The sequence below is a fragment of the Lampetra planeri genome, chromosome 33, assembly GCF_965212315.1.
Source record: "Lampetra planeri chromosome 33, kcLamPlan1.2.h2, whole genome shotgun sequence".
Lineage (NCBI taxonomy): Eukaryota > Metazoa > Chordata > Hyperoartia > Petromyzontiformes > Petromyzontidae > Lampetra > Lampetra planeri.
The window spans coordinates 3453276-3470826 of NC_136139.1; the positions used below are offsets into that span (position 1 = coordinate 3453276).

A 17551-nucleotide genomic window follows, 5' to 3' on the forward strand; every position below is an offset into this window, starting at 1 on the left:
TGGTTTAAAAAAAAAGCCGTATCGTTGCATAGTTGAGATGAGGATTTTAGTTTCAAGAACTTATGATTACAATGGTACATATACAACTCTTTGCAATCGCCAACCACAGGATTTGCACTCACCATGTATTCCAAAGACTCCCTGACCGAGTGGTCACGTGAGTACACGAGGTTGACTTTGCTGCCCTGCACGGCTACTGGACTTTTGCTAGCGATGTCTTCGGCAATCTGCAAGGCAGCCTCCATCAAGCTGGCCTTGTCAGGAAACACACGGCTGAGAAGGAGCATGATGAAATGTGCACAACATGACCTTTGTTAATAACAGAGGAAAGACTTGAGCAAAAACAAATTATTTTTCTTGTGTTTCAAGTAAGGTCAACAACTTATGAGGTTTTAAAAACTGTCACTTTTTAAATGGCACGGTGTGTACGTGTTCTAAGTTTGTATAAAGTGTAGGGTTGTGTGCGCTTCAAAACTTTTACACAATGGAGACCGAATAGTTGAAATAGCAAGACAGAAAATGCAACCTATAACACATTCCTGCGGAGAGAGCTGGTAGGAACGTTGGGTTGTTCGGTCAATGGGCAGGGTTAACGGCGGCGCGGTGTATTCCGCAAATATGCCCGACTGTGAGGGTGGGCACAAGCCGGTGTGAGTAGGTTAAACGTTGAGTTTTATAAGGGCACCACGGGGTGACCAGCCCCTCCCCACCCACCCCCCACCCAGCCCCACCCACCCCCCACCCAGCCCCACCCAGCCCCACCCCACCATCCCCACTCCACCCTCCCCACCCAGCCCCTCCCTCCCCACCCAGCCCCTCCCTGCACGACGGACGGACACAATAATCCCCTGTGGGCTGGTGTAACCAGGAGGTTCCTACCAGTAATAATAAAGTATGGTAAATCAACTCCAACGACCGACACATTGTACGGAGGCTTTCATCCAGCAGTGGATTGACACGTGGCTCAAAATTATGATGATGTGTAATCATATTGCACTGATGCAGTTAGTTGAGGCTCCCTTTTCAATTTGGAATTCAGATGACCTCATAATAGAATAGCTATTTTTAGAAATGCTGTGACAAGGTCTTTAATGTCTGGTCTACAGCATCTGTTTTGCTAATTTCCCTGTACAAATTACTCGGCACCAAACCATCATATCTGGCCCAATAGCGTGAGCACCTAAGAAACTAAGAACCTCAAATGTAACAGTTAATTCATGCTTATACAAATATTAAACTTAATAAGCATTACTCTCTGGTTCTATCGGTAAAGTCAAATAGAAAATTTAATCAAATAATAATAGAATACGACGCTTCAGTTGCAACACAAGCAGCCATCATCAGGTAAGAATGAATGATAAAACACAGACACGGCAACAACATAGGCAGACACACATGCAGAGAGAGACACACACAAAGACACACCGAGCGTGACACACCAAAGAAACACAGACACGGAAACAACATAGGCAGACACGCATGCAGAGAGACACACACCAAGACAAACATGTTGTTTCCGTGTCTGTGTTTCCTTGGTGTCACGCTCCGTGTCTTTATGTGTGTCTCTCTCTGCATGTGTGTCTGCCTGTGTTGTTTCCGTGTCTGTGTTTAATCGTTAATTCTTACATGATGGTTGCTTGTGGTTGCAACCGAAACGTCGTATTCTATTATTATTTGATTTGATTTTCTACGCGACTTTACCGAAAGAACCAAAGAGTAATTCCTGCAGTCACGAAAGCTTCGAATCTAGTTTAATAAGCATTGCAAATTATTGCCTGGGTTAAATGCACTCACCTGATTAAGCCACTGCTCTTGGCCTCATCCGACATCATTTTGCGACCAGTGTACACCAGATCACAGACCAGGCTGATGGGCCACAGCGTGAAATAGGAATATTTAGTTCAATGACATGCAACCAAAATAAACCATACATGTTGCTGCATATATCACAAGGCTGTGTACCCCTAGCTGGACAACTTGGGTTTCAAGTTTTGTTGACAGGAAAAAGTCAAAATAAGTAGATTTAGAAGCACTGCCATAGTGCTCTTAATTATGTAAATGCAGTTTAACATCAAATCTAGTTACATCACTGAAGTGGAACAGCAATGTTTCTGAAAGTTACTCCATATTGCATTAAACACACGTTTAAGCAGAGGTCGTATCCATTATGGGGTATACAGTATATGCCAATAAGGTGGCCTCTTGTATAGTAAATTACTCTGTATATGTACATACAATACATACGTTTTCCTACATTAATTGGAAAAAATAGATTCGTATTGGACATTCATGCTCATGTAAGTATGACAGAACCTTCATATATAGCAAGGGCAAGTTACACTGGTCAACACACTTTTTCTGGCATAAGGTATTCCAACGGGTTTAAGGTAATTTTGGGGTGCTGATTCCAAATCTGGCATCAGTTTTTGTCTATCACATCAGGTTTTTGAGATATCAAACATTGCATTTTCAATAAAAACTGCAGAAGAAAAATATTAAATAAATGTGGATATCTACATAATATATTATAAACACACTATCCTAAAAATACAGCACCATATTTTGACACTAAAGCAGTCACTGACTCGCAACAACTTGCAATCATAAGTGACAGAGTTAATTTCGGGTAAAATCAATGAAAATGGGGTATGCCGATAGGATAAAATGAGATGTGATAGAGCAAATCTGAGATCAGATTTGGAATCAGCACCCTGAAATTAGTCTAAAAAACAGCTGCAAAAGTCCAGGCCAGAATTTTTTTTTTTTTGTTGACCAGTGTTATTCTTGTCAAAGTGTGAAGACATCATGACGTCCAGTGCGCAGTAGTGAAGCATCATTTATGTGAGCCACGGCCTTTTAAATTACGTCTCACATCACTGTTTACCTGCGACTTCCGATAACTTTTGGCAGACGTTGTAGGGTTCCAACATCTGCTGCCAGGCCAATGTCCACCTCCTACATGAGAGAACAATCTTTTTCAGGTAGCTGATGAGATACTTATAGGTATGCTCATGACATATTACGTCTGTCATCCAAGGAATGGGAAAACTAAATCTATAGCAATAGAACTTAGCACAGCTTATCAATAGCAATGGGAAACATTGGCAAAGTCTTTCCAAAAAGCGCTTTTTAACAACACAGTTAGCATGTTCCAATTTAACATGTTCGTGCTTGTGTGTAAGCGTATGAGTGTAAAACTAAGCACGTGGGTGTAATCGAGCAAAGTTATTCATGGGATAGACATCAGTGAAAATGCACGTTCACATGGCAGAACCACATTTATTCTAGGAAAAAAAAAACACACGTAATGTAAAATCCAGCAACAATTAATATTTTTACCTTGACTTGGAACCATGCATCCTGAGTGCAGAAACGGATATCACAGGCAGTGACCATGTCCACACCTCAAAAAGACAGCACACACATGCAACTGCAGTTCAAAATTACATCAAAGACATACACACTCAAGTGAAAGGTGTTTATGCCACATGTTAAATGAAGGCAAAGGGCACAATTCACGTATTGGGTGGAATTCAGCCAGTAGTGGAAATTACAATTCCATGGTAGACAAGACTCTCCCAAAGGGTGACCACTGTAGTCTTCCCAAAACGTGGTACCCATTTTATGAACCCGGGAAGGTTGATGGGTGGGACTAGGAGTATAGGCTGGGAATTAGTTTCCAATACCTCCACCGACACAGGCGCCTTGAATAGCAGCGATGACGGGCTTGGAGCACTGAAAAAAATACAAAGAAAAATACAATTAACCAACCAAATCTTGTCAATGCTAAGATGGATATAACCCTAAAACAGCTGTTTTTGCATAGACAGTTCACACCTAGACTGCGTGACCTGGTCTTACACCATTGTGATGCTTCTTTAGTGAGACAAAATATAAAAAATACCACAGCCATGTGACTCTGAAGACAGAGTCACATGGCTGTGGCATCAATTCACCTCCACAGCATGGTGGTAGTGCCTCCCTGTAAGTCAGTGCATAAGGCAATTTGAAAGTCATAACGGCAGCAAATAATGATGTGGCTGTAAAAAGGCATTTTATAAATGTATTTACTGTACAGTAAGGTCTCAAGGGTATGTGGGCTCAGAGTACGTGGACCCCCATTCATACTTACACTTGTGACTCGTACTTTCGCGACACGCACGGGGCAGGGGGCAGGAAGCGAGTCAAACCACCTCACGCCATCAAGCAAACATGGATTTGACGGCGTGTAACTGTATCGCCTACGCAAGAAACGAGTCCACCCGGCTCGCATCTTTCGTATTGATCATATACAGATGATTAGTGAATCATTTACTGTACAGTACTGTACATTATTAAACATTTAAGCACATTTATATAAAAAAATACACTCTTACATTGCATATATTAAACTCGTATAGGCAAACCCCAACTCACGCGAATTTGCGCTTAAGCGGGGGTACACGGAACCTAACCCCGGTGTACTCTGAGACCTTACCGCATATATAAAAGCACATCTCAACTGTTGTGCTGCTGTGGTTCAATGCTTATTTGATTTCGTGTTCAAATTAAATACCACAAAATACGTTTTATGGTTGACTCGCATCAACAAATGAAATTGTATTGTATTCTAATAGAGGAAGAAAAAAGTATTTTGAACAATAAGGCTGCAAGATAGTTATACCAGAAGGCGATCGGGCAAGCGCTGTTTTGATTTTATGTGCTCCAGCCAAACCTTCTCAATGACAGTGAAGGTCTCCTGGTAGCTCTGGATGAACTTTCTGAGATGCCATGAGGTTCTAGCCGTATCGTCTCCCTTGGGCGACAACAAAGCTTCCGACATGTCCATCAGGTCGATGCCTGAGGAACATGGAGGCGTTTTTAAATGTACCCTAACCAACAATGTTGATTTATATAAACAGGTGATAACACTGACAAAATATGTATATGACAAAATAATGTTTTTTTTTACTCATCTGCTGTCAAGCCCAAAGGCTCGAAACGTCAAGCAGCTAGCCACAAGCAGCACTATTGAAGATACAATAGCTATGAGTTGATATATTTCTTGAATTTATCAAGGAATTTGCCACAGAACCTCCTAAAATGTTAAAGAATCAATGAGGCTTTCCTGAATTAAAAAGGGACTTTGTATATTATTTCAAGAGGTAAAATATCCTTTCTTGAGCTGAAATAATCGACTGACTAGATTACTGTAGGCATAGAAATAGACTACATTTTGAATTTGCATACGTACCGTATATGTATAAAATGTACTCTCACCTGATGAGAACACCTTCCCAGCCCCGGACACCACCACTGCACGGCATTCATTATCGTCTGCTATGTGGTTAAAACACTCCACCATCTCCCTGTCAGAGCAACACGCAGGCATGTGATTTGAGCGAGTTTTGTAGAGATTTGCAGAAGACTGTGCTTATTCATCTGCAGTTTTCTTAACACTGCGGTAATGAAAAATCATGTACGTAACATAGAAAGGCAGCATATGCAATGAGGAGAAAAGACCAAGTCCCGCGTTGATAATTCAGCCAAATTGCTAGACCACGAAAGAAAACGGCTTGCGTAGAAACTAAAGTTTGAAAAATGCAGCGTCTACATCCTCCAGTGAGTACGAGACAGTGGTCATCTCTCTTGATGGCCCTGCGTCAGTGGTGGAAATGCCATTTTCTTACCGGACACGGTTAGTCTCTCCACAAACCAATCACTGTTAGTGCACATTTTATTTACCATGAAACAATAATGGGCTGATTTGATCCTGCCAAGGTTTGAAATATTATCTTTCAAATTTGAGTGAAGAACAAGGATCAAATTGTACATCTCAATCCTCGTTTGTCATGCAAGGCTCTCGGTACACTGGTCGCATTTACCAATTTTCTCCATAGAATTACAACTGAAGACATTTCATACCCCGCACACACGTGCTTATATATAAAGTATGAACATCGCCGTTGTTGTGGGTCGCATGGACTAACATTTTAGAAGGCCTAGTGTGTAGGAAATGGTGCCCTACTTTAACATAAAAGTAATAAACCTGCAGGTAAACTCATTGACAAACCGAAACAATTTATGTGTTAACATTTGGTTACAGTCCTTGTTGTTGGGTTAATGCACCTCCAGAACGCCTGATTCATGGCATTGCGTTTTTCCGGTCTGTTGATCTCCACTTGAACCACATGCTCCTTGGGCTTGGTGAGACGCAGGGTCTCGTAGGTGGGCAGAGTGCTCATGGCAAGATGCCCAGACACCAGCTGTCGTCCTGCCACAGCACTCACTCCACACAGCCCTGTTGCCCATGCACAGAAGCACGCGCACACGTAAACAGCACGACTTAGAGCAGACAAAACGGACGTGTGGCGGTCACCCACGACTGCGCCAGCATGTTGCCAAATGGGTCCCGACTGTACTTCATTACTGCTCCCATTGAATTGGCATTATTAAGCGAGCCGAGCCGAGCGGTGCTTTGCCACAGCTGCTGCTGCGTTTCTGCCAAATGGCTTCTGGGGGAAGACCGATAAGTCACGGTTCATTATGTCACATTCACTCAATCGCGTGATTATTTCACAAGCAAAACATTGTTTTAACCATTACCAACATGAACTGCAATCAAAACAATTGTGGAGTTATGCTAATGGTTGATGTAAAGGGTAAAAGAAATGTTTAATTTCAATTTGGAAACACGCTTTTGACTTTGTGGCAGGCAGGCCTCTTTAAATGTGTTCAAGGATTATCTTTCAGCAGTAACAGAAAATGTTGTAGTTTGAAAATAATGCGATTATTTTTTTGTAGATTAAATCAATACATGTAATACACTAATAAAAACAATGACACTCTACATGTAAGCATATTAGTTAAACAGTTTAAAAAATGAATGATTTAAAATAAAAATAGAAAGTACACCAGTTTTGAAAACATACGAAAAAAACTAAATCATTAATTATACAAGACAATATAGATCTTAATCGAAACAATACATTACAACATTTATCTTAATATTTAGACATACTACAAACAAAATCAATGAGCGCATTGAACGAAAGCTGTTGGGAGACATGGGATGCATGCAAGGTCCGTTGGCAAATGGGGCAACATTTCACTACTTTAATTTAACGAAGTAAAACTGCCCTTTGTCTATGTACTATTAAATCATCATTCATGATCAATATGCTGCTGGATGAAGGCCTAAAATAACAGCAGCATTTCAATAAAAAAGATTCGCAATGCAATTCGTATTTTAGACTGAAGCACTCTCTCGTCTTTAAAGCACGGAAGAATACAACTTTAAATATATTCTTGGTTCTTTCAGTAAAGTCACGTAGAAGGGAAATAATAAAATAATATAAATAACACACCTGATGATGATTGCTTGTGTTGCAATCGAAACGTCGTGAGAATTGTATTGTTTTATTTTTATTATTTCCCTTCTACTTGACTTTACCGAAAGAACCAAGAATATGAATCCCTGCAGTCGCGAAAGCTTTAAATCGAAACCTTAATTATACTTTGTAACATTAAATTGCTACGGTACTTGCATCCATGTCAACAAGAGCGAAACTTTAAAAGAAATAAAAAATAAATAAAAGGGGAAATCTGTGTCAAAGTTGAAACCGCATTTGGCATGCACGCCAACACTGTTAGTGCCTGTTAGTGTACCGAGACAGCGGGCAAATGCACGCGCACTAGTTAGTCAGATTATTAATATCACAAAAGCATTGTCATTCACACTCGCAGCACGAGTTTAATGATAACGCAAAGCCGTAATTCGGTAAACAATTTCTCTTACTTGGCACGCCGAGAAATCTTTGCATTAAAACGCTCGCCATTATTACGGGAGACGCTGCCGCAGACTGCGACTACAGACACAATTTATGACAGCGATGAGATCGTTTTATAAGTGGGTTTAAGCCTTTAAATTCGTGTTAAATGTGTAATTAAGATAACGCGAAGCGAGCCGTCGACCACTCGCCTACCTCTACAAACAGCGCAGTGACCTCAAGCGGGTGTCGCCGCGAAATGCATCCGGAGTCTTCACCACAACTGCTGTAATTGGTTCCGAGGGAGATGGTGGTGGGGTGTGTTTTTTGTTCCGGGCAAAGCTTTCACAAATTTAAAATAATTATATTACGCGTACCTGTCAAGCCGTATGGGTTTACCCCTTCTTTTTTGTACAGGGGGAATTCTTGTACAGGGGCCGTCCATAAATGACGTCACGCGATTTTGGACGATTTTAGACCCCCCCCCCTCGTCACATGGCGTCACAAAAAGTCAAACCCCCCCCTCAAATATGACGTCACAAAGCTCTGGCCCCCACCCCAAAGAAAATAAAACATGCTTCAAATCGCTTTAAACTATTGTCATTGTAGTGCGTATTTAATGTGGCGCTGCACTCTGATGTTGTAGGAGAAACATTTATTGAAAAGTATATTTAATTAAGTAGAACGTCTTGTCTATATGTATGTAAAGTTGGGCATTTTGATGTGACGTCACATTTCTCACCCTCCCCCCTCGTCACACATCGTCACATATGTCTAACCCCCCCCCCCTAGGTGCGTGACGTCATTTATGGACGGCCCCACAGGCGTTTCAATACGGGCAGTTTTTGTTTCTATTTGTTTGTGTTTCTCCCTTGTGATGGGACTTTGTGGGATGAACGTTGAGATTTATAAAGGGGCACGGGTTGACCAATACGATCTGAATTGGTCTGTAATAAGGTAGGGCACTGATAAGGGGTTACCAGATATGAATATGTCATCTTAACTTTGTTCTATTATATAATGACATGCATAATAATGCTGTTAAATATATTGCAGGAAACGCGAATAAGTACTTTGCCATTCAGAAGCGTAATAATTCATATTTGCTAGCTGTGAAAAAAAATGTTAATGTCTGATTTGCCACGAACAATGTTGAACGGTCTTGATTTGAAGCTTTCGTGACTGCCGAAATCCATACTCTTTGGTTCTTTCGGTAAAGTCACGTAGGTAGAAAAAATTAACAAAATAAAAAATAATATATCACGACGTTTCGATCGCAACACGAGGTGGGAAAGCATGGTCTGCTGCTGAGTCAGACTGTTTTAAAAGGTTTGAAATGGGTGTAGCCCAAGGCTCATAAAGAAGTGGCCGGGGCTAGTGATATTAATGTGAGAGATTAGCATGTAACTGTAAGATAGGAGGAGAGCGGCCACTCCGACGAGGGAGTGCTATCCAACGGGTGCAATCCAAAGGGCCTGTGAATATCAGAGTGGAATCTAAAGGAGATGTGAGCATGAGAGAGATCTTAGAGAGAAGCATCGAGAGAGAGAGAGACGTACTAATAGGGGTTTTACCCTTTTTTCTGGCAACAAAACTGACACATTTTGCAAGGAATCATGTTCACATTAACCACAATACTTGCAGTCAAATGCAAACAAAAAACAACTCTGATAATTTATGCATTGTCTTTGAAACTGATTGGTCCACACCAGAGACAGTTTTCTTTAGACTATAGAGCCTAGTCTCATATGGTGTTCGACAAGATGACGTCAAAAGGCGCACAGTTCAAAGACAACGCACTACCTATGATGAGAGAGAGACATGTTAGAGTGTTAGACGGTTGGAAATGTAATTGCCAATTATTCCCGGCAGGTGGAAGAGTCTGCTCACATTTCCAACGCGTGCTTTCCTTCCTTACCCGACGTTTAGGTAACTCAATTTTTGACTGGACAAGCAATTGCATATCTTGTAACTGCGTATGTTCGAGTATCAAGGCTCTTTTCAGGAGGGCCCTGCTACATTGAGATGTTTGGCCATGGGCCATGAATGGGCGTTTGATTCGTGGGGAGAAAGCCGGGGTGGTGAGATGTTAACTACCTCGCCTGGTATACAGGAGGTCGTGGGTTCGATCACGACCCTGACGCCTGTTGTATACTTGGGGTTTGCGTGTCTCTCTCTCCCCGTGGTCGCGTGGATTCTTCTCAGGGTCCTTCGGTTTTTCCCTCCACATTTACAAACATGCGTTTCGAGTATTTGGCTGCTATAAGTTTCCACATGTTAAGCCACTTTTTTGAGCTGTCATTTGTGGCCAAGTTGCTTCTTAAAAAAGAGCTCTATAGCTCAGTGGGCCTTACCTGGTAAAAGAAAAACATTTCGAAAGTTGTGTTAGACTGGAGACAACACGCATCGGAAGGGATAACCACTCACTAATAGTGCCACACAGATGGATTCAATAATCTCTTGCTGTGCTTCATGTTCCGTGGTCACCTTCAAGCCTCAGCCCACACATTTCGAAATTCCCAAGTAGTCTCTATTTTTATTTTATTTTATTATTTTTAATTATTTTTTTCACCTACGTGACTTTACCGAAAGAACCAAAGAGTATGGATCCTTGCAGTCACGAAAACTTAAAATCTAAAATATAAGCACTAATCAGGTTAAAACTCTGCTTTAGCTTGTGAGACCTGCAGAGATCGGGCCCCATGTAGGGTGATTTGGTCGTCTTATCTGGCCTCAAGTGGAGAACACTGGTGCGGATATGAAAAACTGTTGATAAGCAGAGCTTTCATTTTATCCGTATCTCTGTGTGCGCCTCAGCGGTTGTGTGTGTCTCCGTGGCTGTATGTGTCTCCGTGTCTGTATGTCTCTATGTGTTTCCGTTTGCCCAAACTGCGCACACGCGCCACTCACGGAGTGGAGAGGGCCGGTGGTGGTGGTGGTTGACGGCTGTCTTCTGCTGTACCGAACCGCGCGGCGACAAACGGAGAGGGGGTGGCGGGGGATCGGCAACTGAATGGCACGGCGAGTTTTTCAATCCGAGCTTGTGAAGAGTGAGGTTAAATTTCGATTTAAAGCTTTCGTGACTGCAGGGATTCATCTTATTGGTTCTTTCGGTAAAGTCACGTAGAAGGGAAGTAATAAAATAATAAAAATAAAACATAATAAAATAATTCTCACGACGTTTCGGCCACAACGCAAGTAGCCTTCTTCAGGTGAAGAATGAAACACTGCCAAGCTTGGAGCGTATATATAAGCTGGGTTGGAGGTGGAAGAAGAGCGCCTTGACAAAATAATTTGCATATCAAGAGGAATTTAGCATTCTTGGGAAATGCGTAAGAGGTGGGCGGGGGGGTTTTCAAAGTCATATTATGCCCATGCATTATGCAGGATTAGCAGCATCAGAGGGAGGGGGTAGCATTAACAAAGGGAGAGAATGTTAATAGTATGTTCTTGCCTATACCTACGAATATACTGTGAAAGCACACCTGTGGAATTGCTGCGGTACACCTGGGGGCACTGGTGTGCCACAGCACGCCGATTGCCAATCGCTGCCCTAATATAATCAGTCGGGTATCACCTTGTACTTGATGCACACTCACAATCCTGCATGAACACAGAGGCATTTTAAGAGACTTTAGTACATTAATTGAGTTGCATTTTAATTTTCCAAAGCACTGCTGGTGTTAATCCAAAAATGTAAATCGAATTTATTTTGTACGGCGCTGTAATTTTATTTCACTGATGGATGATAATAATCTTCTGCATGTGGTTAAAGTGTCATTGCGGAGTTGTTGAAACATAAATACAACGAGTGCGCTAGCATGAAGGCTTTCGCATTGTTCTTAGAACGTTTGTGCCAAAGGTACGCACTACGTTCTTGAGGTGTAAATATATTGATGGTCCTGGTGAGATTTAACAAAAACATCGATTCACGTTTTCGCATTGTGGTGAATTTAGCGGACTCGAGCGAGAGCAGGCGTCACGTGCCCGTCACAGTACATACAACAGGTAACATATGCATGCAGCAGGTATAAGGGGCCGTCCATAAATGACGTCACGCACCTAGGGGGGGGGGGGTCAGACATTTGTGACGATGTGTGACGAGGGGGGGGGGGGTTTGAGAAATGTGACGTCACATCAAAATGCGCAACTTTAAATAAATAGAAACAACACTATGGCAGAAGCCCTTACAACATGTACTGAATATAAACAAGAAATTATCACACAACGTGATTCAGTGAATATGTCATGAACTTAAGAATCAAGATTAATCAGCGAAGCTATGCATTGTTACATCCATACTAAATTCCCAGCGTTGGGAGGACTGTTGACAAGTGGTTCTTTGGAAGTCCAGCTTCCCAGGAGAGGCACCGCTGCGTAGATTTTGTATGTATGTTGAACTTCTTTCGCACCGTACGTAGCCAACCATGCTACTGGGAGGTGCGGGGGAAGGACAACAAACTGAACACAAACATTTGCCCGCGCATTCGAACTACCGTATCAATGGATCCAAAGAATTGAAAACTCGAAAAGGTGAAATGCGTTGCACCTCTAAATAGAACCCGAAGCTCCCGCTAGTTTGGAGGGTTACTTTTCCAAAAGAATAAGTTTATTTCTCGATTTAAAGCTTTCGTGACTGCAGGGATTCATCTTCTTGGTTCTTTCGGTAAAGTCACGTAGAATTTAAATAAAAAAATAATAATGAAAATAAAACATAATAAAATAATTCTCACGACGTTTCGGCCACAACACAAGTAGCCGTCCTCAGGTGGAGAACAGGTCTGTCGAGGAGACAGAGTCGTGAGAATTATTTTATTATGCTTTATTTTTATTATTATTTTATTATTTCAATTCTAAGTGACTTTACCGAAAGAACCAAGAAAATAAGTTTATTCTTACGAATGACTCAGTGTTACCGATACATTTTGTACACGACTTAATGTAATCGTATATTCGGAATATTCACCGTAAAATATATCATTATAGTCACTTGATTGGTTGTATAATTACAAGACAAAAAAAATTGAAATATTTCGTTGATGTAGGATTTGTGGCATGACCTATATGAAATGGTTGCTGCTTGTTCTCACATTAATTCCCACGACTGAAATAAAAAAAAATCCTCTTTGTTGCTTTAACATTTTTGTAATAATAATTGTCGAATAAAAACATTACATTCAAGCTAATCACATAGTAATCAACCAGTCCATGCCAAGTAATGTTAATGTAATTACGGGTACTTACAAAAAACCCGTAGAAATTCATGGAATTCCTGGTACCTGCCTTTTATAATCGAGTAAAATGTAATGTATTACTGTACTTAAGTTAGTCACCAACATTGCATGGTTTTATTTAGGGTGTTACGATGCATCGATTCATCAATCACTATGAATTCAAAGTCGTGTGATATATACATCTTCTAAATTGAAAACTCATTTCTTATAAACTGCTTTTTGTGTTTATTTTGTTGTCCTTTGCCTGCACCTCCGACGAGCATGGTCGGCTACGTACATTGCTAAAGAAGATCAACAACATCAAAATAATACGTTCATTTTTTTTTAAAAAACGTGTATACATTGTATGTAATGTGCTGGAGCCTGCCACTTTCACCACAATGTAAACACAAATAATTAATTATTCAATCGAATTGTCGCCCTGAATTGTGACAATTCATTGCAACGTGACGAGGTGGGGGGGGGTAATAGAGGATGATAAGGGCTGTCATTGGGCTCATAGTTCTTACGCCTGTTCATTAACCCCAAGTAAGCGCAGTCACACAGACTGAACCCTCATTAAGCGGAGGAAACCTCTCTATATATGCACGGTCACTTTTGCATTTATTTCACTGTAAATATCGTACATTCATGGCAGAGTATATGCATGTGTTGTTCAAAAAGGATAACATAAACATGGACCCCGAAGTAACAGGCATGTGACCAAATTACTGGGAAATGCACCCGATCGCATCAGATCTCGAAGTCTAAGTGGGTTTGAGCCTGGTTAGTGCTTTATCATGTTATACATATACTGTATATATGTATAAACTCCTCAAGCTATGTGTGTCGAGGATGATCCTGATAGCTTTTTCTGGCCACGTGCCACATTTAAAAGGGATGTCTGATTTCCCGAAGGGCATGCAAATGTGCTTTTCTGTAGGATCCAGACGAAAATATAAATTTGCTTGAAAAAAACTGGCAATTTTCAAACAAAAATTGAATCGCAATAAGAGAGAGAGAAACAAAAGGCACACATCAAGAATACATAATTTAAATTATAGTATTTTTTTAAACAACAAAAGATTTGTGAGATTGGTATAGGATTCAAGCAGTCTCGGACATGCAATGTCTTGTGTAAAAATGGAACACCTTCCAAATTTAAATTTTACCCTGCGATGCAAATAAAGAGTACGCTGGTCACTTAAATAAAAAAAAATTCCCTCTACATTTGTTGAAAGAAAACCGAGAAGCTTGTGTTCTATTAATCAATCAGGTTTCAATGGAAATAGTAATGAGAATAGTTAATATATTAAATTACACCTTAATTAACATGTTCCATATTTTTTGTTTGGTTCATTATGTTTGTGATTTTAATTTTCAGGTTCAATGTTGGGAGTCTGCTACAAATAATAACCAGATGCTGTTCCAAAGCACGTGGTGTCGTATGGAATTAAACACAGAGTCATGCCATTAATATCAATCAAAGATGTTAACCACGTGAGAAGCATTAAGAACAACACAATTCTGTTTTACAAGCAAAACAATTTCCGTATTCACCATTTTGGTAAATATGTTAAACGTTCAGGTTTTCAATAGATATTTTCAAAATAACCTATATTTTATATGCAATGACAGTGTCACTTATGGAAGTGTTGAACAGAGTGCTTATTTTCAACGGAGGTCCTCAAGCGAAATTGGAAATTTCATATTGGTGTGTAAGATACCAATTTTGGACAACCAAGTTGATTTCCTTCAACGTTCTTGTTATGTCCATTTCAGAGGGACGAGGAGCTTAGTCAACCCAACCAGGAGAATTGTATTCTCACAATTCCAATAGTGACCTTGGTGCTGAGCCACAGTATTCTCCGATCATGCATCGTAACATTGAATCAAATACGGTAATACAGTTGCATATGATAGTTCACATACACTGTACTGGGTTTAAAATAAGTCTTAAGTTATATATGTCGATATTTTTAAGTGTTTTTTTCTTCTTCAAGTAATTTGACTGTTCTTTGTACATTCACGAGCTGGTACTCTGCAACAGAAGTTCATGTAAAACAGCAGAAACAGAAGCTCACGTTGGTGTTTTGGGGTCTTTTCTTGTCGCATTGTGTCTCCTTTGCAGCGACAGCCTGTGGCGGTACATTACACATGCCACCTTGTCAATGGGCATGAGAAGGGGCTATAGGGCAACCCAGCCTAGTCAGTATTTATGGTGACAGGTTTAGCTCTGCTTAAATAAATAAATAAAAACACACACAATGCCAACCAAAGGAAAATTAAGGCATGCGTGCCCCTTGTGTCACATCTCCCTATGGACACGCTTCTTCCCTTGCGGATTCTTCGTGCTGAATAAACCTGCGGACGGGCGCAGCAAAAAAAAGCAAATCTTAAACAGAAACGGCACTCCGCTCCAAAGTGATCGCTTAAATTGGCGGAGTGTCAAAATGACACATACCCGGTTGTATTCAGGGCAGCCCCCCCCCCCACCCCTTTCCCGGAAAATGCATTAGAGTCAGGGCAGACAGTCGTGAGCGCTTAATGAGAAATGACTATAAGAAACCTCGGGTAGGATGCAGCCAAAGGGTATTAGTTTTTTTTCTTTCACCCAGACCGTTCTGTATTCAATCACCCTTTTGTGCTCTCCCTTATTAATTCATAATCTTTAACGCAACTGCTGCACGGTGATCAAACTGGAGAGCTTGCTGCTGTTGCGATGGAAGACAGATAGAAAAATGCGGCAGGTTATTGAATGAAGATTCATATAGAGACATCGTAAAGATCTCGCAGTAAATAATTGGGAAAATTGCTCGCCATTTATCTTGGAAATGCTTCCATTTCTGAATCTTATTTAATTTTTATTTTTTAAAACCACTTTCTATTCATTGGAATGTTTATTTATTTTTTTACAGCATTGCCATTGGACTTCAGAATATGTTAAACACTTTGCTAAATTTAGTACTGATATGCTCGACAGATTTTCAACTATTTTTTGTTGTTGAAAACATGTGTTGTTTGTCTTTTGTTTTCAAGGATTATTTGGGAATGAGGAAATTACAATGAAGCTAACATTTTAAGGTTTAAACATCGTATATTTCATTACATATTTACCAAACTAATGTGGCAATTATGTTCGACAAAAATAAAATAAAAAACAACCCAGATCAAAGTGATTAATGTTGAAATAAGGTAATTCCACAAGCCATCAATTTGGTGGTGAAAAATCTAAGACCCAAAATATGTTGTCACGAGTTTTGCTGAAGACATATGTAAACCACTTGAAATTCATAGCTATTATACACGTGCCATTTTTATACAAAGCCACATCAATTCCCGACATCACGTACATCTCACTATTATTTATCTACATGCTCAAAGTGTCACTTGTGGTTATACATCCCTTCAAACTGCTATCGTTTGTGTGAACTCCATTGAAGAAAATTCTTCCTGCTTTTGTCTTAATTTGTGTTATGAGTAAGGATCATTACCTGAAATGTCACCTATTATATATTTAAACTTGAGTTTTTTTATTTGTGCCTTGAGCACCACTGCCATTGCAGTATCGACAAATAATTTGTTTATTCTTCATTATGCCTGATATATAATATTTTAAGAAATTGATCTTTTTTCCCCCATATTAATGTTCTCGAAGATTTATTGGACAAATGAGATTAAGACTTCCATCTGCAGCTCTGACCCAGTCGCGTAAATTCCACATTCCTATGCCTCCACTGAAAACCATTGTTGACTCCCAAAAGTGGTATTCATTTTATCAACCCTTGAGGAATGGTGGGCTGATTTGGCCCTTGACGGGGTTTGAACTCCCACCCGTATAGTAAAGTGTTCTGCTGAAGCACCGCCCTGCCAAGAAACAACTTTGTAATGTATTTTAAGGTTGTAAGACGTAATCCATATCTTGCTAATTATTGATATGCTGCACCAGCTCTATATACAAATGTATTTATAATATTTTCACAGAGATGTATCAATCCACTGCTGGATCAGGGCCTCTCCACGCCATGTGGCCAATGAGGATTATTTGACCATACTTCACCACGCTGGTTCGTGCGGGTTGGTGAAGGTGGGATGGACGCTTGTGTTGCGCCCGAAACGTCGTGATTTATTTTATTTTATACCTACGTGACTTTACCGAAAGAACCAAAGAATATGGATTCCTGCAGTCACGAAAGCTTCAAATCAAGAATCAAGAGATGTGTTTTCACTCCCCCTTTCAAGCGCACACTGCCTACTAAACCTGTGTTCCGCATGGTGATGACCCATGCATTATCCAGGTTTATTCCGTCTTACTTTCATAGGTTTGAAGGGATGGGACGCATTACAGGGATGTCATGGGACCCTTTTTAAATCCTTTATATTAAGTTCGCTTGCTTGCTTGCTTGCTTAGGACCGTGCACATCTTTCGGTCGTTTTTTAACCCACTTCCCGTGATCCAATCGAGCTGACATTTTGCACACAGACTCGTTGTGCGTGACAATTCACTTTCGTAAAAAAAATTTCCAAAATTTTGCACTGTTTAGGGAATTAAAAAAAAATTTAATTACCAATTGTTTAATGCTGCCAGAC

General features: G+C 40.4%; 1 protein-coding gene across 4 annotated transcripts in view; it reads right to left on the bottom strand.

The window, feature by feature from the left end:
- ECH1 (enoyl-CoA hydratase 1) overlaps window positions 1-17551 on the bottom strand; it is a 172310-nt gene that overhangs the window by 1808 nt on the left and 152951 nt on the right. The window contains exons 1-10 of one of the 4 annotated variants that reach the window (XM_078610011.1): window positions 7965-7998; window positions 7778-7847; window positions 6109-6280; window positions 5260-5348; window positions 4715-4839; window positions 3687-3735; window positions 3340-3404; window positions 2885-2955; window positions 1795-1866; window positions 123-273 (exon numbers count right to left, since the gene is read on the bottom strand). In XM_078610011.1, the coding sequence (XP_078466137.1) occupies window positions 123-273; window positions 1795-1866; window positions 2885-2955; window positions 3340-3404; window positions 3687-3735; window positions 4715-4839; window positions 5260-5348; window positions 6109-6280; window positions 7778-7817 (834 nt within the window). In that variant the 5' untranslated portion in view covers window positions 7818-7847; window positions 7965-7998. Of the gene's footprint in view, window positions 1-122; window positions 274-1794; window positions 1867-2884; window positions 2956-3339; window positions 3405-3686; window positions 3736-4714; window positions 4840-5259; window positions 5349-6108; window positions 6281-7346; window positions 7736-7777; window positions 7848-7964; window positions 8061-17551 lie in introns of those variants that run through there. The other 3 variants (XM_078610012.1, XM_078610014.1, XM_078610013.1) reach the window with 3 other exon arrangements.